The sequence below is a fragment of the Girardinichthys multiradiatus genome, chromosome 10, assembly GCF_021462225.1.
Source record: "Girardinichthys multiradiatus isolate DD_20200921_A chromosome 10, DD_fGirMul_XY1, whole genome shotgun sequence".
NCBI classification, from domain to species: Eukaryota; Metazoa; Chordata; class Actinopteri; order Cyprinodontiformes; family Goodeidae; genus Girardinichthys; species Girardinichthys multiradiatus.
In genome coordinates this window covers 21479656-21502317 of record NC_061803.1, presented here as the reverse complement: position 1 = coordinate 21502317, position 22662 = coordinate 21479656, and the positions used below count along the sequence as shown (strand labels likewise).

Genomic DNA, 22662 nt, shown 5'->3' with positions numbered 1-22662 from the left:
TCAGAACTAAGATCAATTAAACCATGTTTCATATGTACGGCAACCATATAACATTTTAATTTTTATGGGTGGTAAGAAATCAACAATGAAAGACAGAGTACTGTGTTTTTTACCCTCTTGGAACTTGGAAACTCTGACATGTCAGTATATATAGATCGCACCATGGCAAAATAAGATTTAATAAAACCAAAAAAAAACCTTTTTGGTTTGACAATTATTTTTATTTGCCCATATCTGCATGTTGATTAAATAACAATGATAACACATTGAGTATAGCTAGAATTTTCGCGGCCTCTGCCATTTTTTGGGGCCCCTCGGTTTACACCATTATCCATGAATGAAGTCCGCCCCGCCAGTCCGCCGCGGAAACAGATCTACATAACATTAGGATGGAACAGGGGCGGCGCCTGCTCTGTTAAAGGGTAAATCCGTATACATTAGTAGTCAGTGAACGTCTCCTCGCGCCTCGCTCTGTATGAAACCATTTTTCTTATCCAGACGGAGGGGGCGGAAACGGCTGCGCGCTCTAAGGTGGTCAAACTAGCCGCTCGGCGTTTCCACAACAAATCAATAGACAGCTGCGGTGTTTCTCTATTACTGTTTCACAGCTGCAGTCAAGTTGTGGCACTTTTAAAGAACCGATTAAATCAAAGCTAATCCGTGAGTTCTCTTCCTTTTGTTCTTTCATTTCATATGATTGTGCCTCTCAGTCTGAACGTTTTCGGCGTTGGTTTGCCTGTGTGAATTGGTCATTATCACACACGTCTGCTTGAAATCAAGTTATATCGGCCGTTTTGTGGCGCTTTATGCAAGTAAAATATATGCTTTATAGCCGACAGACAAAGAATCCATTCAGCTGCTGCCGCGAAAGCAACATGGAGGAGACAACAGTTAGATGGAAACCGGGGGTCCTCTGGCTTTTTGTCCAGCGGTGGTTCTTGCCTTCTGCTTTTCAAAGTGAGGAAAAATCAATCCGAAATCGGAATCAGAGGAGGGATTTCTCGCTGCTGTCCAGAGTGACAACAGTTTCATGCTTAGTGTGTTTTCATGCAGCCCCCAGTGATCTTTGTAGCGGTGCGCGTCGGCTGCCGTCGCCGCCAGGTGTTGCACACCTTCCATTCCTGATAATGGAAGTCAGTCCAGATCTGTTATTTTCATTTTTTAGTGATATGATATGAAAAACGCATCTATGTAACCTTTAAATCCCATCACAGCATCTTGTAAGTTAAAGAAACCTCGGCTGTTCACTCGTATCTGTTTCAGCTGCAAAACACATTGATTATAATTATTTTATAAAAGTGTATACAGTATACATTAGTTCAAGAATTCATTTTCCATTAATATAGAAAAACAAATCTAATTAAACAAAGAAAAATAAACATGACGAAAATCATAACCCTATCAAAAGATATTAATCTTTAGTGGAAGATGTTGAAGAAAAAATTAATTTTTGTGTTTTGTTATGTGTTGCAGACCGTAGAAACCCCCATTTTTAGGTTTTCCAGTCCATGTCTAATTTAAATTACAACTAGCAGGATGCCTCTTATTTAGGCCCTCTGTGTAGCTGAAGTATGATGGCGCAACTGGATGGCAACCAGCTGCATTTCTGGACATTTTATTTTTCTTCCATCAGATGCTAAGGACCAGAGGAAATCTGCAACTTTGTACAAAATGTTTCAGAATCTTTTATTAAGTGAAGACTCAAAATTGGCTATTTTTAGTATCTGTAAAATGTTTATTTAGAGGAAGCACATGGTGTAGGAGGCAATAAATGTCCCATTAACTGCTGCTATTTTATTAACTAGAATAATTCATTATTATTTAGATTTTGTCATAGAAATCCATCTATCTGTCTACTATTCTGGAGCACCTTTTCCTCCAAAGACAAACAGAGAAAACAACTTATATTTTATACAAACTACAACAAACCAAACGGTGGTCATTGTTTTTAATATAAAAGCAAGCTATTTCATGCTTGACTCAGGGTGAGACGGGGGCAATCTCGCCTCAGCGTGAATATTATCTTCCAGTGGAACGATAGTGCCATTCAGTTGCTGTGCAAATTTACACTCAAGCATATGCAACAGAGTTCACAAAGATCAGTGCATATGTATTTTATTAAATGGTTCACTAACAGGTTTTACGTTTTTAAAGATGAATATTATATTTTATTCAGCTTGAAATCTGAAAAACTATGGAAATTATGAAGCCCTAAATCAACAGATCAGAGCTTTACAAAAATCAGAAATCTGAATCTGCAAAATAATACAAAATCAGGGTTTAGTCTCCATGTTAAAATACATAAAAGTTTGCATAAATACCTTTTGAAGACCCTCCACCTCTTCATTTGATCCTGCTTCCAGTGTTGTTTTTCCCCTCTGTATTAATCCCAACATGCATCACTCTAGCTTTTGTCTAGGAACCTGTGGGTCCCCAGGGCTACTTGATGAGCATGAGCCAGACAACAGAACCCTCTAATGATGGTGCCGCTGTTACAGAAGGTTTCCTATATCATTAATTCCTCTGATGCTTTCTGTATTTGACTTGTCATTGTAGTGTTTGATTGCCACTAGAAAACAACTGTAAAAAGTTTGTAATGTGTGTGATTTGTGCTGCTCAGTAGCTCCCTGTCCCTAATTAAATATTGTTAATATCTTAACCTTAATCTCAGAACCTTCAGGCAGTAGTGAGATTCCAGTTTTGAGTTGGAGAAAAACAACAGTGTTCTCATAACCCTGTTTATGATCTGGCAGAGGCTAAAATAACGGCAGCTGAGAAGGAAAAGAAGGCAGATGAAGTGGTAGAGGAAGAAGAGGAGGAGGAAGAGTACGTGGTGGAAAAAGTCCTCAATCGGCGGGTGGTAAAAGGGAGGGTGGAGTACCTTCTCAAGTGGAAAGGGTTCTCCAAGTAAGTACATATGAGCGTTTTCTGTAAGGGTTAAAAAGTAAAGCAAAACTTTTGGGTTTTAATCTGACAGGAAACAAATGGCCCTTTTTCATCTTATCCTCAAGGTTATAAAAGTTATACAAGTATTTACACCTCTGGACTAGGGATGGGCGGTATGGACTTAAAAGTTTATCACGATATTTTGTGGTATTTCTTTTGCATATACACCAATCTCCTATTCTATACCCTGTGTAGTTGAGTTTACTATAGGATTTTCAAATAAAAAGTAAAAAGCTAATCCTGGCCAGGTTTCATACTGTTAGACTTTAAAATGAACGATATACTGAGAACTTAAAAAAAAATAATAGCTTGCAAACTGTACACGTTTGGGCCTTAAGAACAAATTTGAGTGGAAATTTGCAATAGAGCACCAGGAGATTTGACTGGAAGAAACTCAGAAAGTAATGGAAATCATGCTTGTGTCGCGGCTCTTTCATTGTGGAAAAACAAACCGGTTCTTAGCCTGTTTTTCTTAGAACCAGCTGTATCACCAGTTCTGAACCAGCACTGGAGCAACTTTCTTGGAATTTAAGATTAATTTAGCTCAAGCTGTTTTCCTCTTTTAAATAAATAAATAAACATAAGGTTTAATGTTTTGTTTGTTGTTAATCAGAGGATGAATTTACCTGATTCAGAGATCAATTTAGAGATATGTTTTTATCATGTAGTTTATGTAAAACATAGGAATTAAAAAAGGTAGCAACTCATTTTTCACAAAGTTTCCGCAAGTTGATCAGTTGACAAACTTATTAATGCCCATGTCCTTAATTCTGCAGTGAGGATAACACTTGGGAGCCAGAGGACAACTTGGACTGTCCAGATCTGATTGCAGAATATCTGCAGAAACAGAAATTGGCACACGAGGGAAAGAGGAAAGCGGCTGGAGACACAGACGGAGATGAAAGCAAATCAAAGAAGAAAAAAGATGACGTAAGTTGTACCAGTATGTCCATTTGGAAGTTTCCAATTTTGCTTTGATTTTGTAGTATTTAGATTGTATTTGTTTTAATAGTAAATGGTAAATGCCTTGCACTTGTATAGAACTTTATCAAGTCCAAGGACTCCAAAGCACTTCATACTACAATCAATCGTCCAGGCATTCATACACATTCACACACTGAGAGTGGTAAACTACATGGTAGACACAGCAGACTGGGGCAGATTGACAGAAGTGGGGCTGCCATGCAATCTGCACCCACTGACGGCTAAGAAGGATGCAGCGGGGGTTCAAACCGGCAACCCACCGATTACAAGACGAGCCTTAAAATGAACCAAGGTTAAAGCTGGGAACAGTAATGTTTACTGCTTACAAACGCAGGGAGATGTAATACATGAAAAATGTACTCTTGTTTTTTTAAGGAGTCAGTTCAGAGAAACAAGGAGACATGTTGACACAAGAGTTTCTGAAAACAAGGAATTGCATTTTTTCCCATTTAATAAAACCAAAACTTGAACATAGCACAGTTATGAGAGCGTGGGTGGAGTTTAGTAACTGTACTAGCCACTTAAACATTTTACATTGCACTATTTGTTTCAAACTCAGTTTTGTGTAATATTTAGCTTCAGGTCAAATTAAGTTTATTTAGAAATCCTATGGTCACTGAAACCACACTGTAAAATGATCCAACAGTGTATCCTGCATGTGTATTTACACATGCTAGTGTGAGCGTGCCGCAGACGGCTTCATGACCCATTCATACCCCAATGTTATCATTTCATCCCTTCCTACTTCCATTTTCTACTGGTGAACCAGTCCCCACCCTTGTACCTAACTATTGCATATCAGTTGCTGTTTAGATATTGTAAAAATTGTTAATTCTCGTGTATAATTTAATTGTACAAAGCTTTCTGAATATTATGTATATGTTTATGCTGATTCTGATCACCATTTGACCCAAATCACTCTGAGATGAACCCTGAAACCATGTAGACTTAATCATATGATGGAAAATGACTTTAAACAACATGTGTGTTTTAGTCTTGCACAAAACACAATTTTTTTGTAAAAACGCAAGCACTATATCTATACAATAACAAGAAAGTGAAATAAAATGTATTTGAAGCAAAGTTTTTATTAAAAATATCAGAGATTCAACTTGAAACTAAAGCAAGCTGATGGCACAGAAGTAAAGAATTACAGATGGCAGGAGTTCATTTGTCTGTTGGATGTTCTAAAAATGTTTGATTTTTTTTTTTTTTTTTTGTATTTTCTCTAAGGTTGTCGTTATTTCTTGTCTTGGTATTGGAGTGCTGGTATATTTATGAACTTGGTTATATTCTTCTGTTTGACCTGCAGAATGAGAAGTTAAGAGGCTTCGCTCGAGGTCTGGAGCCAGAAAGGATCATTGGTGCCACAGATTCCACAGGAGAACTCATGTTCCTCATGAAATGGTCTGTCAAACCAAATTGAGACATTTTGAAGGAGAATTTACAGTGCTGTGAAAAAGTGTTTACATCCCACAGATTTCTTTTTGTCACACTTAAATGTTCAGATCATCAAATAAATTTTAATATCATGCAAAAATATATAAAAAGCACTTTGCAGATGATGATTTCATTTAATAAAGGAAACGCAGTCCAAACCAACCCGACCCTTTGTGGAAAAGTATCTGCTGCCTAAACCTAATAACCTTCTGTGGCGTCCTTGGCAGAAACAAGAAGTCAGTATGTTAAATAGCAGTCAGCCATTTAGATCATGTCCACTACTTCACACAATTGTTTCAGTTTAACATGACTTGAGGGTTTTTAAGCACGAAGGACTATCTTAAACTCATACCACAACATCTCAGCTGGATTTAAGTCTGGACTTTGACTAGGCATCTCCAAAACCTTAATTTGTTTATGCTGTTCAGATGTGGATTTGCTGGTGTGCTTCATATCATTGTCCTGTTAAATAACCCAAATGTGCTTGAGCTTAAAGTCACAGGCGGATAACCAGGCATTCTCCTTCAGGATTTACTGCTAGAGAGCTAAATTCAGGGTTCCATCAATTGCAATAGCAAGTTGTCCAGGTCCTACAGAAGCAAAGCAGCCCCAGACCATCACACTGCCACCTCTATGTTTGATTGTTGGTTGGTTAGTTTGATGCCAGATGCAGAGCTGGCTCTCCCATTCGGAAAATGCTAGGGGGGCAGTAGCCTCTAGGGGGCACCACAAAATCGGGGAAACAATTCACCTTCAACATAATTATATTAAATGTAGTTATTACTATTAGCTCCTAAAATGGAAAAGGTAATATAGATTTAAAAGTAAGGCAATGCCTAATTCAAATTACTACAGAAAATCTAGGATATTACAGTTGCAGCATGATAGGTGAGGCTGAGCAGATAGTTGGCTTAGTTTATCACTCTAGTGGATGCAGTAATTAATAAAAGGCACCACCAGAGGTCTGTATGATGCCGTTTTTGTACACAGTTCTGTATTTAGATGTACATAGGTATTTTCTCTATAGGTATTGCATATAGTTTTTTGATTTAGTTTTTGTACATTGTAATTAGTTATAGTTATTGCATATTGTAACTGTAGCTTATGCGAAGTTATTGTGTGCAAACTACATGGTTATTTAAATTTAAAAATTAAATGTTAAATTTAAAATGTAAACGTTTGATGTTTTTATAATTTATTACTATTCACTTATTTACACGGTTTGTATTTTGTGGTAAGGGTAATTATATGCGTTAGAGATTTCTTTTTATATTTATTTGTAATTCGCTAAGCATGTAAATTGGTTGTTATCTTATAAATTAGCGACAGTTGCAAAAGCAATGTAATTCTATTTCTTTTGTAAGCATATATAAATCGTTGATGGAGGGGGCGCCATATAAAATCTCGCCCAGGGTGCCACATTGGATAGAGCCAGTTCTGGCCAGATGCAACCTTAACTGAGGCAAATAACTCCTATGCTTTAGATGTTGGTCTGGGTTCTTTTTGATTTGTAATGATCTAAAACACTGAAGTGTGACAAAAAAAAAAAGAAGCAGAAACATAAGAAATACTTTTGGACGGCATTGTGAAATATGTCAATTTGTCTTTGTCAGGTGAAGTAGTTAAGTTTGTTGTTTTTACAGGAAGCATTCTGACGAAGCCGACCTGGTGCCAGCAAAAGAGGCCAATGTGAAGTGTCCGCAGGTGGTGATCTCCTTCTATGAAGAGAGACTCACCTGGCACTCATATCCTTCAGAGGACGAAAAAAAAGACGACAAACACTAAGGCGTGGCAAGGTTGCAGGGCTGGGGGAAGAGACTGACCCTGTGGTTTTGAACTCCAGTGTGCTTTTGAGGGGAGAGAAGACCAGCAAGACATTGTGGACTCATTTGTTCTTTTGGTATAGTTTCATTCATCTCATTCTCTTTTTTATGTGGATATAATTTAAATATAGATGCTTCAGATTTGCTTGAAAAGCCAAAGCAATGCAGTGTTAATTTTCAGCGAACATTCCAGTCTTTTTGCTTTCCCTGTGCATGCTTACAGAGCGCTACATTTAGGCCTCAAGTTGAAATTTTTATTGTACATTTTGTTTTGTAATTGATCACAAGTATTGAAAGTAAGGGCTGCAACAACTCCTTGCAGACCTGAGTCCCGTAGTAAAACCTATGGGATCAGCCGAGTCGCCATTTAGAGGTTCGTAACCATGTACTCCAGAACCTCAATGATTGAGGGCCGCCCTTCAAGAAGAGTGAGATACCACGCCTCAGCAGACAATGTCGACTTATGAACAGCATGAGATATCGTTGTCGAGCTGTAATTGATGCTCAAGGGCACATGACATGTTATTGACATTTTTTGTTGTGGTATACCCACCACTGTTGGGTTTTGTTTCAATAAATTGTTTGAGATGAGGAAATCACCATCTCATGCTTCTACTTAAATGCTGTACTTTTATGATAGATGATTGTAGCATGAACGTTTTACATTTTCCATAAATAAGTTTTTGTGTGTAGTGTTCGTGTGAATATGTGTGTTCATTATATAATTAACATAAATAAATTTAAGTAAATTAATATATATTTGAGAAATACAAAATTTTAAGTTAACGTGGTAAAACCATAATTTCAGTATTTATCTGAAAATACATGTCTGTCTAGCTCAGTAGAAGTCCTAAATATTTTTATATATTTAAACTACAATTAAACATTAAGTCAGTTATTTAAATTTTCCAATAACTACTCCGATTTAAAGTTGATACAACAATGTATGATTATTTCAGTCGTGTGCCACCATCTACTAAATGAATCATGCCTTCCACTAACATTTGATTGGTTAACCTGCAGAGCAAATTCCATACAGACCAATAGGGCTCGAAAGGGCGTCTTGTGGGTACCATAACTCAACAATGTAAACAAAAACTGTTCCCCACAAAAAATGGTGACCAAGACCAACACAGCATTGTGAGGTCACGTGACTTTTAGAGCCCTTTTATTACTAACGTAGCCCAGCCCACTGACTGACAAACTCACAATGTGTTAAAATATGCTACCATAAAATTATTTAATAAATGCTAAAATAATCAAATATGCTCTTGGCAATAAAAAATATTTTGTATGTTGTATGTAATAAATTATCTGTTTTCAAACATTTTTAATTTAGGACACATGAGTAATAACTTTTAAATAAATTTTAATTATGGCATCTGCATAAATAAAGTTGATCTCTGGTTATTACTTTTCAGTCAAGCATGGATTATTAGTACTAGAGTCACAGGTGAAAATAAAAACACTTTATTAATCATTAAAAACAATTCTTGATTGCCAGCAGACATCCGAAAACTGGGAACTACGATCCGAACTTAAAGCAGAGAGTGCGACTGTTATGGAGACATTGGACAAACTACAGAAAACAGGAAAATATTTACAGAACAAGAAAGACAAAAAGGTGCATTAAGTAATAGCAGTACTTCATAGTTGGTGTTGCACTGGGTTACATTAGAGTGAATGTTAACCAGAGATTCATGCCTTAATATCACATTTAATGAAGACATTTCTTCTTTTGAACCATTTTTTATTCGGACATCATCTTAATGTTGCGAGTGCTGCACAGCCTCTTGTAAATATTTTCACCTAACTCCTATCACAGCTGCAGCAACAGACCCATTTTTTTATTTTTTATTTTCACAACACGCACACCAACAGACTTCATTCAAACAGACGAGTAATAGCACTTCTATTTTGAGAACATTTCCACTATATTCTCAAAATCCTTTAAAGTAAAGATGAGCGTTTTAAATAAAGGCATTACAATTTAAGTGGCCTCAACACTCACAGCCATTACTCACATTTGTTTCACCTTTTCTTCCCATAACTACGTGGCTCAACCTTTTCAAAAACACCCAAACACAGGATTTGTAGAATTGCAGCCAACTACTCTGTTTCACAGCGGCCTAAATAAGTACTTCTAGTGCATTTTGGCTGCATATAATCTGCAAATAAATTAGTTTAAAGGGGTACAGCGTACACAACAGTGTAATCTGAGCCTGCTTTGTTTTAATGCTTAAAATGGGGCACTCAGGGAGAACAAAACCTAACAATGAACATTCAATAAATTACAATACAATCAAAAAGTTCATTTCAGTAATTTAACTTCAAATGTTAAACTTGTTCATAGATTCAATTCAAACGGAGTGATATGTTTCAGGTGTTCTGTAAATTGAGATGATTGTGGCATAAACCAAGTTGTTTCTCCAAATTAGTTGAGTCAATTTTAATTTCATCTGAAGACTTTGAACCAGTCCTTTTTCTCCTTAGCCCAATGAAAACACCTCAGCCGCTGTCCATACCTTATGAATCTTCAAACGCTTGATGGGGGTTTGCTTCATAATCCTCTGCGGTTATCCTTGTATCTTGTGTTCTTTTTCTACTGGAGATTTTCCTTCCACTAAACTCTCCATTAACATAGGTGCATACAGCACCTTTGCTTACCCATCCTTGTGGAGGGTATCAGCGCAGTCTAACCAATAGCTGTGTAGGCCATAAAATGGCCACAACAAAACATTTCTGTATTTATTTTTTTTAATTGTTCTTCTAATTAAATGATCTAACAGACTGAATTACTGTGTTTCCATTAGTTGAACGTTGTAATCAGCAGAATTGAAATAAAAAAAATGAAATATCTCACTCTGTGATGAATCTACATAATTTGTGATTGAAATTTAATTACTGAAGTAAATGTCCTTTTCTATGATACTTTAATGTCTGCATCTAGATAAATTAATGTGATTTGTGACAGCTGGACTTGGATGAGATGGTACAGTACTCTCTGGAACTCCATTGAAATCCTCTGGTGAAAAGTTTTATCAACACAGATGGTGGTGGAAAAAAAAAGGCTAGACCTATAATCCTGCTTATACTACACATTATAAACAGTTAATAAGAGCCTTCCTAAATGCAGCCCCTGTATTTAAACCTGAAGCAAGGGAACAGCGACAGAAATGGCAAGCCTTTTAAAAGACAAATTACAGTGCTATGTATAATTTATAAGGAACTCGATACATTTTGCAACGCAGTCCATCTCATCCCAGAAATATCTCTCGACTCCTCCTGCAGAACTTCGTGGCCAGCCCACTAACACTCAGCCTCTGACTTCTAATCCAATCATCCGACTTCCACACATCAAACCTGGCGTTTTAGGGCCTTCTACAATAAAATGCCGCCAAGTCTGAAAAACTAGACTTCGCAGTACAAACCTACAGAGTAAGAGTGCAGCGTTTGAGCATTTTGGACTTGTACAGATCAGGTGCGCCCAACAACCTTTGGTTAGTATGAGTGTTAATTCTTAAACAATGTACTTCCTTTAGCCTTTGGTTTCTTCTCTCTCACAACTTTAGGTGTTGATCTTTGCCTTAAGATATACAACCTAAGAGCAGTTCCTAAAAGTCTCCCGGGGTGGGATGTGATCTGATAGTCATTTGAACCTTTCAATGCAAAGGTTTTCTAACCATGCATGTTGCCAGTGTTTGTTTAGCTCCCCGACATCAGTCCATTCTTTCACCCTACAAGCCTCCATCCTTAGTGGTTTGGTGCAAAAGGAACGAGAGCAGCGATTTCTTTTTCTAGTAGCTCAGTTTTTGTCCTTTAAATCCCTCCTTTTCCCGTCTAAATAATGAAACGACGGTACTCGAACCAAGAGCTATTCTGCTTCAGAGTTGTTTCTAGGAAAAACATAGGAAGAGAATGAAAAGGGAGAAATTAACCCAGGAAGAGGTGCAAATGCCATTTCTCTTAGACAGAATCTTTTTAAAGGAAAATAGGGCATCTCTCTTGCATCTGCACAAATCTGACTGATTTAGCGAAGTGATAGAATAACCAGCAGTGTTTCTGAGCTCACTTCTTTTTGTCTTTCTGTTTTTTCTCAGGTTTTCGGCTTTGCTGTGCTGTCATCCCGCCGCGGGGCATGATCAGCACGCTGCCGTCCGACCCATACTGCAGGCAGTACTCGTTGGGCGGATAGGGCCGGCCCTCCTCGTCCCGAAGCTGACTAAAAACCTCTTGGCACAGGCTTTGCATCTTCTGCTTCAGCTGCCGGATGGAGCGGATGAACTCCATCTTCTCCTTCAGAAGGCGGGCCTTGTTGCGTCTCAGGTCTTGTACGCCCTGCTCCAGGTTGATGATGGTCTCTAGCTTGCGCTTGCGGCAATTTTGGGCGGCCATCTTGTTCTTGCCACGCCTGCGGATGTCGCGGATAAGGGCGAGCTGGGCTTCGCTCAGGTGGTGCTTGGCCAGCAGTTCATTGAACTCTTCAACGGGGAGGTTGATGATCTTTTCATTGGAGAAGGGGATCTTCATGGCCCGAGCTCGGCGCTCGTCACGACTCGAGTGCTTGTCTAGCAGGTCCTGAGAAGGCTGGAGCTTTTTGTCGCGAGCGGTCTTCTTTCCACCTGAAAGGGGAAGATCTGGTTGCTCTGAGAGGGTGGAGGAGAGTGGCACGTTGTAGGTATGATTGTGGCATATACTGTCAAGCTGAGGGAGGCCATGGAACTGAGAGAGGTCCTGGAAGCTCATGCGGCAGAGCTTGCTGTACTCAGGCTGGTAACCCCCAACTGCACCCTCCTCCGTCTCCACAGCAGCCACCTCAGAGTCGGTGCTGTACCCCACAGCTCCCTCCTCCGAGAAGTTGGCAGAGGTCGAGGAGGAAGAGGCTGCAGACGAGCAGGACGTCTCAGAGCTGCTTGGTGAGGCTGGGCTGTGGCTGGAGTCCAGGGAGAGTCCGGAATCTGAGTCGAGCTCGTCCTCCAACTGGGAAGCCTGGGCCTGGCTGAAGCCCTCCTCCATGGCGAGGTCCAGCAGGCTGATTTCATCGAGCATGGACTCCTCCAGCAGGGTGGTGAAGGGATCAGGTAGGTTGGGTGTAGATGTAATGTTGTTACTGGAACTGTTAATGGGCGGGAGGAAGACCCCCGTCAGGTTAGTTGCTCCGAATGTGGAGTTGATGTTGGTGGAGTTGCTGGAGGACAGCCTGACCATACTGGTCCTAGGGTTGATGGTAACGGAGCCCAGCTCGGGGCTGAAAATCTGGGGGAAATCTTGGCTGCAGCTGGGCAGGGAGGCCTGGTGAAGGCTGACATCCTGGTTTATCGGTGTGGGACGGTCAGAGAGTTCAAAGTTTCCAGCAGAGTTTGACTCTGCCGTCTCGTTTCTGGCACTTCCACCGTTGGAGACAGTTTGGAGCGAAGTGTTCACTTCCATTGCCTTCAGACAAAAATAACAGAATAGTTTACATAAGGGGGGTGTATTCAATGCTTTGAAAAATACTTCATACCCTTTGAACCTCTACATCTTCTGTAACGTCACAACTGCAAACTTTATTGTATTTTAATAGGATTCTATGGCAGACCAATACAAGGCTGGTAAGTAGAAGGTAAATTATACATGGTTTTCAAAATGTTTTACACATACACTTACATACAAATCTAAAAAGTGTCATTTATTTGTATTAACTTGCCTTTAAATCCAGTAAAACCAACTGCTTTCAGAAGTTGCATATTTCGTAAAACTCCAGAGAGTCATATAACCTCAATAAGTATAAATTCAGCTGTCCTGTAAAGACCTCAAAGGTTTCATAGAGAATATTACTGACCAAACAGCATCATTAAGAACACAGCAGACAGGTCAGGGAGGAGGTTGTGGTGAGGTTTAACACATTGTTAGGTTCTACAATAATATCCCAAGCTTTGGACATCTCACAGATCATCATCTGACAATGGAAAGTGGATGGCACAACTGCAAACCCACCAAGATATGGCCATTCAACTAAACTGACACATCAGGTGAGGACAGCATTAATCAGAGAAGACGCCAAGAGGCCAGTGGGAACTCCGAAGAAGCTTCAGAGATCCACTGATCAGGTGGGAAGATCTGTCGACAGGACAACTAGGAGTCATGCATACCAGACATCTGACTATTATGGAAGAGTGGCAAGAAGCAAACTGTTTAAAGAAAACCATATGCCTTGTATTGGACAAAGCAAGTATGTGAAACAAGATGCTCTGGTCTGATAGGACCAAAATGGAACTCTTTGGCCTACATTACAAACTAATGGTGCACATCCCTCATCAGTTCTCATACAACCAAACACAGCATACCTGTAGCTCCATGATGGACATGATGTCCTGCCACTGCTGCTCCAGGTCTATCTGCGGCTCTGCTGTGGGCAACTGCGGAGCCAGAGGGAGGCCCTGTGAGGTGGAGGGAACTTCTTCATTGGAAATTGATACTTCCTGGTTACCAACTGGGACTGGAAACTAATCAAAGCATGTATAAAAGTTAATAAAAAAATATTTAACTTTACAAGGAGTGTTTCACAGAACTTGAAATCAACTGCAGATGTTATATTGTTACCTCAGCTTCTTCTCCAAAAGGGAATGTGGCCTCCAGCAGTCTCAAGCACTCCTGTAGTGACAGTGAAGTCTGTGAGCCAAGAACTGGCAGCTAACAGCAATCAAACACAGAAAGGTGTACTATATTAGTACCTCTACAGCTTTAGGTAAAAAGAATATTGCTGACAACTGTCCCTTTCTAAAACAATATACGGACATTACAAATAAAGACAATTTCCATCATCAGTGGCATATGGGGACACAAAGTTTCAGATCTGGAAACTGAATTCATTTTAAAAATGCTGCACTTTGAGTCACTTTGCATTTTCTGTGCAAAAGATCACCTTGATAAAAGTTTCATGGTTTAAAGTCTGACGAATTAAGTTGTTGTGCAATGTTGGTAAGCTGGCTGACAGAAGGCTACTACACTTCTACTACACTACACTAACAGCAGCATGTCTAAAGCAGCTGTTGGGACCCCAGCCATGGGTTACAACATTAAAGGCCAGTAAGAACTTTTCTGGAACTTTCAAAATAAATCGCATTAACCTACTTCCAGCACAGCCAGAAACGGGGTAACAGCGGACTTCCCATGACGTCACTGTCCAAATAAAATCACCGCTTTTGCAACAAGCTGACCTCCTCCACGCAGGTCCCCAGAGGAACTGGACGGAGGGACACAGCACGCTAATGTCTCTTTGCTGGCAAACAGACATAACTCTTCAAACTGGATCCAAGAGTGTCATACGATCACGTGATCATGTGCACTAAGTTAAGTAGGAATGAATTGCTGTTTGTGTATCCGGTATTCATTCATGAACGTGATAATTAAGGTACAAGCGTTGCTTGACTTTCTCTCTGAGGTCTACAGAATCAAACTGTGTTTCAGAGAGTTCCCAGCAGAGACCCTGTCTCTAAAACGCAGTGAAGCAGTTTTCCCGATCTGAAGGAAGGACAACGGGGCCACATCACCATGGTTATAGCAGTAACGTGCAGTTCGGCCTGCTAACAGAACGAGCCGCACCCCCCTTCACAGCTACGGAGGTTAGCTGAAAGTTAACCCTTTGTTCACAGAGCTTTCTTCAAACTTCGTCGCCGGACAACTTTTCCTCAGCACAGTTCCCATAAGAGGTCGTGTTGTGGGCAGAGAGATGTAGTTTAGAATGAAACAATCTAAACATTTTTCGTTTTATGACGTTTGGTTTTGTTTGTGTTGAAAACTCAGCCATCTTAGTGCTGACAGATTATCTGCTCAACACATGTGGTCAGTTTGTGTTCTGTGTTTGTGTTTTTTTAAAGTTAAGACAAACTTTATTTAAAGGGTGATTTTAAACACAGAAGATTGATCATAATGCGCCATCCACACTTATGCATTTTAACCCTTTTATTAATGGTATTTTAAAGGTGTGTGTTTGATTCTGATGATAAGCTATAAACTTCTTTTGTTAGCGCCAACTGCTAACAGCTAAGAACACGTGCTTACCTGCTAAAGATCATTTACCCAAAAACGTTGTTAGTTTTCAATTTAGAAAATAATATTTCCCTAAATATTATTTTATCAAATAAAGGCAGCTAATTAAACACCGTTGAGAATTAGTCATCCAGAAGGTTGGTTTTATTCAGCAGATCATTCTTTAAAACATTATTTTATTAAAATAATATTTTATCTGATCTTGCATTGTGATTGGTTGTCTAAACGTTTGCTGATTATTTCCTAAGTTGGTTCCAAGCCTAACTTAACTTCATTTCCAGATCCTTCAAGATAATCCTTGGTTCTCAAACATAAATAACATTGCATGGTAATGTTGCATCACTCTTTCGTCATGGTTTCAACCATCTTTAATCAACTTGTTTATATTGTACATAGCCTATTAGTCTTCGTTATTCTTTAATTCTGCTTGGTAGTTTAGTTGGATTGTTTTGGCATAGTACAGAGTTTATTGATAGAAATATGTTTGACTTTGAGTTGACTTATTTTTATTAATAAATTCTTGTATTTTAAGAAATTGTGTGAATTCATTCCATATATGTGCAGAGTTTTGCTGTTCAATAATGTCAGAGCTCGTCTCACACCTTTCTATTTTGTCCTAATGCCACCGCCTTATTGGGCTGGTATTCACAGGACAACCCTTAACAGACCGAAATATTATTTAATAAAATATTAAAGTATTAATATTAAACATATTTATACTACCTGACTACCTGAGATATCTGCTACAAGTAGTCTGCTAACTGCAGACAACCTGAGCAGATAGCCTGAATAATTACCCAGCTAATATCAGGTTGTAATAATCTATAAAGAGCAGAAGAGCGAGTGGTAATATTTTACATAAGGACACGACTTATATTTAGCTTTTTTTTAATGTGGCAAAACATGTTCCTATCAAATGTTACAGATAACTTATCATGCCTCTAGTAATGAGTATGATTTAGAAGTTTTCACCGCATAAGGAACAATTGTTGCTTCTGTGTTTTAAATAACAGCAGTTAGATCCTGTTATTCATTTTGTTTAAAATTTTTGATATCCTGATTTGATGTATTTTTACCCAAGGTTACCATTCTGTTGGAATCTCATACCAGTCCTGCCTACATCTGCCTAATTTTAGCTACATTCAGGCCAAACAGTTATTGGAGGGGGTTTCAACGTAACATGTGCCCCTATTAAACTGCTTAGCACCACAAGCAGCATCGACTCTGGTGCTATTTCACAACAAACCTTTATCTGGACCATGGGAAAGAACCGTTTTGTCAGAGGCTGTAGGTGGGTGCATGATGATCAACAACCAATCAAGACCTTTGATCGTCTTCTTCAAAACTCCTAAATTACCTTTGTTTTTAATTTTCTGACTTGGAAATAAAACTACTGAGCTTGAACTTTTAATAATTGGGGTTTTCCCACCAAAGCAGTTCCAGAGATTAACCAGGGGAGGTGCTAGAGCCTGTTCCTAACTTGCCCTATAAAAGAACCAGATTGGATTTTCACAACCAGAGAGCCAGCTCAAGAGTCATGAGACATATGTGGTGACAAAATGTTAAAAAGTTCAAGGGATATGCAAACTTATGCAAAATTTGGTACTGGACTGAACAAAACTCTACCAAATGTTTAGAAATGGACAGCAATCATCAGTTACCAAATGTAAAAAAATAAAAATGTTACAAGAGCCTTCCGAGAAATGTTTCAGCATTTCTTAAAAACCTGCACTCAACCAACAAATAAATCTCTTAATACAACCTTCCAGGACTTAATCCAATTCTGTCGGGTCTTAACTAACCTGCTCAGGAATGCTCTCCCCAGTCTCTCCATCCACCGGCTGAGACCCCTGTAAGTTTATCCCATTTCTCCAGCTCTCTTGTTCCTCATTGACATCTTTGCTGTCCTGTGGGTTTGGGTCTGGCTTCTCCTCCTCCGTGTCCTTCTGACGGTTGCTGTAGCTGAACACTTCTCTTCCTGCACCAAGGTCGATGTCTTGTCGCCATAGGATGTCAATCAAGTCAATGTCCTAAAAAAACAAACAAAGGAACCACAAAAAAACACTTCTGCACACCAAGGAGACCATGATCAAGTTGAGATATTGAACAGATCCTGGCCATGTTACTATTTTTAATTCTGAGATACATGCTCTAAATGACCTACTTTGACATTTTTACAAAATCTATTTTCCCAGTGCTGAGGAGTTCTTTAAAGGGCAGGTCAGAAAAAAAGGGCAGATCATGTAATACAAATCAGATGGTTTAACCATGATATAAACACTTTGGCACGGTGGTTATTCTTGTGATCCAGCAAACAAAATAAACAAGCTATGTGTAGCACCAACGTTTTACTGGATTACTTTGGCCATTTTGTTTGTTTCAAGGGGGAACAAAAACAATAAAATAAAAAAGTATATTTAAGACAATAAATGCTATAAAAACAGTAGATTTAACGATTTAATTAACTGGACTGATTGCTGAAGTTGTACCTGTGTGGACATTAAACATCACCAGCTTTTTAGATTTTTTTCCCCTAATCCTAATCCTAATATTACATCAGACTGACAAACCTGCCTAGACAATCATGGGAAAACTGCTGAAATGACAGTGGTCCAGCAGACCGTCACTGACACCCTCCACAAAGAAAGGTAAACTGAAAAAGTTCAAGCATATTCATGGACAGTGTAGTGGAAGGAAAACATATTGTGGGACATGATGGACAAGAAACAGGGATTTTTGGAAACCAAGGCCCATGAGTCTGGAGGAAAGAGTGGTGAAGCACAGAATCCATGTTGCTTGAGGTCCAGTGTGAAGTTTCCAGTCGAGGATTTGGGGTGACGTGTCATCTGCTGGTGTCGGTGTGAAGTCCACTGTCAGAACAGCCATCCACCAGGAAATTTTAGAGCATTTCGTGCTTCCTTCTGCTGGCAAGCTTTATGGAAATGCTGATTTAATTTTCTAGCAGGACCTTGTACCTGTCCACACTGACAAAAAGTACCAACACCTAGTTTAATGACCATGATGTTACTGTGCGTGATAGACCAGCAACAATGCAGAAAATCTGAAGGATTCTATTACAGCAACCTGGGATTCCTTAACACCTCTGCAGAACCACAGGCTGATCTCCATGCCACGCTGCTTTCTTGCAGTAATTCACGTAAAAGAAGCTCCGACCAAGTACTGAGTGCATATAATGTACAGGAGATAGACAAACTTTTCAGAATGCCAATATTTCTTTATTAAAAAAAATGTATTGAGCTTTTAAAATATTTTCATTTTCTTGGAAACTGAATTTTAGGTTTTAATTACCTATAGACGATAACTGTTACTGTGTCAATCTAACAATTGAGTTTGAGTTAAAATACTCAACTAATATTAAAAAATATTCAGGTTTAAGGCAGTGCATCTGTTTTTCTAAATGTGTGACACACAAAACAAGGAAACAGCACAAATCTCACTAAAATAAAATAAATTCTCTTCCATTTAAACCTGAAACATGTACACATGGCATTGTACCTCTTTGGTCAGGTCTTCATTGCCGCCTCTGCTGCTCTGTTCCTGGTTTCCCTCTGGGGCCACGGCTCCCAGGCTGCTGTCCGCTGCGTTCAGGTCGTACGTGGATTCAGGCGCTCCGCCTCCTCCCCTCATGGCCGGGGTAGCGTCAATGTTGTTAATGTCCTCTAGGCCGGCCCCATTGTCCAGGGTTATGCTGGGGCCGGACTGACTGCCTGCAGACACCACTGTCTCAGAGTCACGATGCACTAGCCAGGTGTTGAGCTCGGTACTGGGCACAGAGAGGCGATCCAGCTGGCGCACCTCGTTCAGCAGCCGCCGGGTCGTGAAGAATTGGTCCAGGTCCACACTCTTTGGATGGATCCCATAGCCGTCCAGTGTGTTGCGCAGGTTGTGGAACTGGGTCTGGGTGTAGGCTGAGCTGGGCCCCAGGATGATCTCTCTTAACGGGGGCAACTGATTGCTTAGATACGTGTCAACGTCCACCCGCACCCCAATGAGACTCAAAAGGATGGTGAACTGAATCAGGCCCTCTGTGAAGTACTTTTTCAGGTAAAGCATTTCTTTACAAAGGAACAAAAAAATGAAAGTAAAAAAGTAAAACAAAAATGGGGCCAACTACTTGTAATCAAGAACTCTCTGCTAAAACTAAAGGATGAAAACAGATACAAAAACATAAAAGTGGTTGAAAAGGGCGAAGCGTCTTTGAAAGTTAATTTAAAAGGGTTCAGGATCCAAGATGAGGTTTCAACTTCTCAAAATAGGTTCCTCAAAGAGTTATCACCTCCCCATTCCTGCCAAAAAGAAGAAGATACATTTAATAGCGTTTCTGCAAGTTTCAGCAAAATTGATTTGAAGATTTTTTGGAGGGCCTCACGAGACCTACAGAAAGAACAAATAATAACTTGGGTTAACTTAATCACTTAATGTGCAACATTAAACATCATAACAAGAAGGCTTTTATTTTACCACCTAATTAAACTAGAAAAAGACGTTTTCTGAGACAGGAAGTTGAATGTCTGAGCTGTTTGCTTTTGTCACAGCATACAATTCCTCAGCTTCTGTGCTATTCACTCATGTCAGAGGTACGTTTAAGATTTGACAAACTTTTTCCTGAGCACGCAAAGAAGTGACTCGTGCTTCATATAAAAGTCATTTTGCTGATAAGTTGGGAGAATTATTTTGTTTCGTTAACCAGTGAGATTAGTTTACCCCGCCTATAACTACAAGCCTCGTAGTTAGCATGAAGATCTAATTACAACATTTTAAGGGGTAAGATGTAAAACTTTGATCCAACAAGATCGTGTTTGATTTATCTGAAGATGAGTAGATATTGTTATTAAAATCAACTAAATGGTCTGTTTTTCCAATAATAATAAAAAAACAATTATCCTAATTTCAGGATTTAAAAGTTATTTCATCTGAAAACAATGCAAGCTGATTGAATCTTTAGAACAGAATAGAATATTTATTTATGTGTCCCTCATTTGAGGAAATGATAAGCCAACAATAGCATGCGAAAAAAACACAATAATTTTGATTACCATACTGTTTATTACTATAATTATCTTTTAGAATGCTGCTGTGGTCTTAAATTTCAACCTACAAACATGACCTTAGTATAATTTAAGTTATTTCAATGCTCCTTAAGATTAAACCCCTTGTTTTAACATCTTCAATCTTTTGAAAGAAATGCTAACATATCAATATTTAGGGGTTGTAGTTTTGAGTAAAAACACATCCTAATTTCTCTAATCTGAAGACAACTCCAATCTCAAGAAATTCAAGCGTTTCTCAATAAAAAAAAATCTATGAAAGAAGCAATAAATGAATTAACACTAATTTAAGACGCAACTAAGTCCAATTTAAAAGATATGACGGACAATTGGGACATTATATAGTGTTTTTAGGCCTAACACTTGGACCTTTAGATGTAAGATTTTTTATTTTTTCATCGTTTTAATTCCTTGTTGCATCAGTCCACACACATCAATCACAGTTTTCAAACACTCAGACAGCTTACCTACAAATTTGCATTAAAACAGATTATAGGAGAAGAAAGAAAGCAGGACGTGCTAACCACTTCATCCTAACAGAACAGGAGGACTGATGTCGGGTCGCACCACGCTGTCCCTCTTCATTTTAAGACATTCAGCAGAGCAGATAAGATGAACACAGAGCTTCAGGCATCACCCCACCCTTGATAGGACAACTACTTCTGCTGGCTGCTGCTGAAGGTGAATAAGGGAGTCCAGAAAGCTCGCTCGACTGGCTCTGACGCCCACCAACGGCAAGGCTGGGTGGCCGGCAGGGTCCCTCCCTCCTCCAGCACAGCTGCGCCTATCTTTGTCCTTCCAGCCGGTGGCTACCAACTGATTCAAGGCCGGGCCACCACTAAGACAGGCCTATAACCGCCTTCGTACGCAACATAAAGTAACTGTTAAAAAACGTTTCGCTGCTTTAGTCCAATTTCTCTTTCGCCATAACGTGGCAGGTGCCTCTGCTGATATTTACTTTCTCCCTAGCTGGTGTCAAACAATCTCCCTAGCAACAAGTGGGAAAAAGATGACTGACAAGATAGCTCAGCCAGTCAACGGCTTCAACAACTGTGATGTAAAATGACTCCAGCGAGTCTAGACCAATAGGAATAGGCCGTAAGCGGGCTTTAAAGAACGTGGTACGGGAAGTCAAAAACTACACTGTGCTAGCCTTTAAGCTATTTTGCTGCTACTTAATTTACCTCATTTTAAAATGGATTTATATGTAAAAAACTACACCCGCCCACTAATACACAAATACTAGTATCATCATGTGTCACTGCGTTGTGCTGTTTCGTTAAACAATGAAGCCCATTTATCGGTCAATGCGATAATTCGTTAAAACCTTTAAATTTTATACTTACGCATGAAGATTTTGTAACCGTGTCTTCATGCCCACATGTCGGCTAACACATCAGACCGGTGATTTAATCCGGTTATCATTAAAAGTTCCACTGAGCTGCTATCCTCACTGAATGGCCCACCATGACTTGCAAAATCACTCGCTACCCCGGCTAGCCTAGCCCAAAACATGCGTACACACGGAGCATGCGTAGAACATTCTAGTGGTAAGCTTTCATCAGCTGACGGAAAATCCCCCCGAAGTGTTGTTATAATTTGGCTTAGTTCAATATAACGTGGCACCATACATATACAGCTCAATAAATAATATATACAACCCAATAAACATAATTTTAAAATGTAATGTATTTCATTAATTGAGCTCAACGTGAAGCCCATATATTCTATATATTTAGTACACCTAGTGATATATTTCAAATGTTTATTCCGATTAATACTGATGATTATGGTGACTGAAAACCCTAAATACATCAAATTAACCGTTATTTATAACTACTTATCCTTTCAGGGTCAAGGACTGGTGTTCCTGCAGTCATTGGGTTGAGAGGCTGGGTAACAAAGACTTACAACCATGCATAGACATAAGTAGTCCTAAAGGCTATTCAGAGACCAAACAACTTAACATGCATATTTTAGGACTGTGGCAGAAGGCTGGAGTACCTGGAGTGAAGTAATAAATGCATGGGGAGAACATGCAAAGTCCATGCAGAAAGACTCCAAGCCAGGATTTGAGCCTAGGACCTTCTGGGTGCAAAGGGACAGGGCTAAAACTATGCCAACCATCAGCACCACCCAAATCCAGCTTAAAACTGTTTAATATTATAGAAAACAAACAAAAAATGCTTTTTATACAAAAATATTATAGGCTATACAACCATGGGAAAAATTGTTGATAGTGTCAAGGACAGGAAATTGTCTTTGACACCCTTCACAAGAAGGGTGAGCTACAAAAGCTCATTGCTGTGCAAGCATACTAATGGAAAGTTCTGTGGAAGGAATATATAAAAACTTAAATATCAGTTTGT

General features: G+C 39.3%; 2 protein-coding genes and 1 long non-coding RNA gene across 6 annotated transcripts; 1 reads left to right on the top strand and 2 right to left on the bottom strand.

Annotated features, from left to right (window-relative positions):
- The first annotated feature begins 478 nt into the window (after positions 1–478).
- cbx1b (chromobox homolog 1b (HP1 beta homolog Drosophila)) lies at positions 479–7885 on the top strand. Its single transcript, XM_047376600.1, has 6 exons — positions 479–660; positions 2409–2501; positions 2754–2907; positions 3723–3876; positions 5243–5337; positions 7014–7885. The coding sequence occupies exons 2-6, from the start codon at positions 2447–2449 to the stop codon at positions 7153–7155; spliced, it is 600 nt and encodes a 199-aa protein (XP_047232556.1). The 5' UTR covers positions 479–660; positions 2409–2446; the 3' UTR covers positions 7156–7885.
- A 762-nt stretch (positions 7886–8647) lies between these two features.
- Positions 8648–21800, bottom strand: nfe2l1b (nfe2 like bZIP transcription factor 1b). Of its 4 annotated transcripts, none has more exons than XM_047376596.1 (7): positions 21640–21800; positions 18741–19531; positions 17027–17254; positions 13776–13865; positions 13520–13678; positions 11266–12626; positions 8648–11089 (listed from the first exon to the last, which is right to left on the bottom strand). In XM_047376596.1, exons 2-7 carry the CDS (start codon positions 19296–19298, stop codon positions 11068–11070), a joined length of 2418 nt encoding a protein of 805 aa, XP_047232552.1. In that variant the 5' UTR covers positions 19299–19531; positions 21640–21800; the 3' UTR covers positions 8648–11067. The 4 variants fall into 4 exon arrangements, with proteins under 4 accessions (XP_047232552.1, XP_047232555.1, XP_047232553.1 ...); XM_047376599.1 differs by having other exon boundaries at positions 13776–13826; XM_047376597.1 differs by lacking the exon at positions 21640–21800 and adding an exon at positions 20761–21600.
- Positions 17325–18734, bottom strand: LOC124874923. Its single transcript, XR_007039914.1, has 2 exons — positions 18309–18734; positions 17325–18208 (listed from the first exon to the last, which is right to left on the bottom strand). It is a non-coding gene; the product is annotated as an uncharacterized LOC124874923 (long non-coding RNA).
- Positions 21801–22662: the final 862 nt, after the last annotated feature.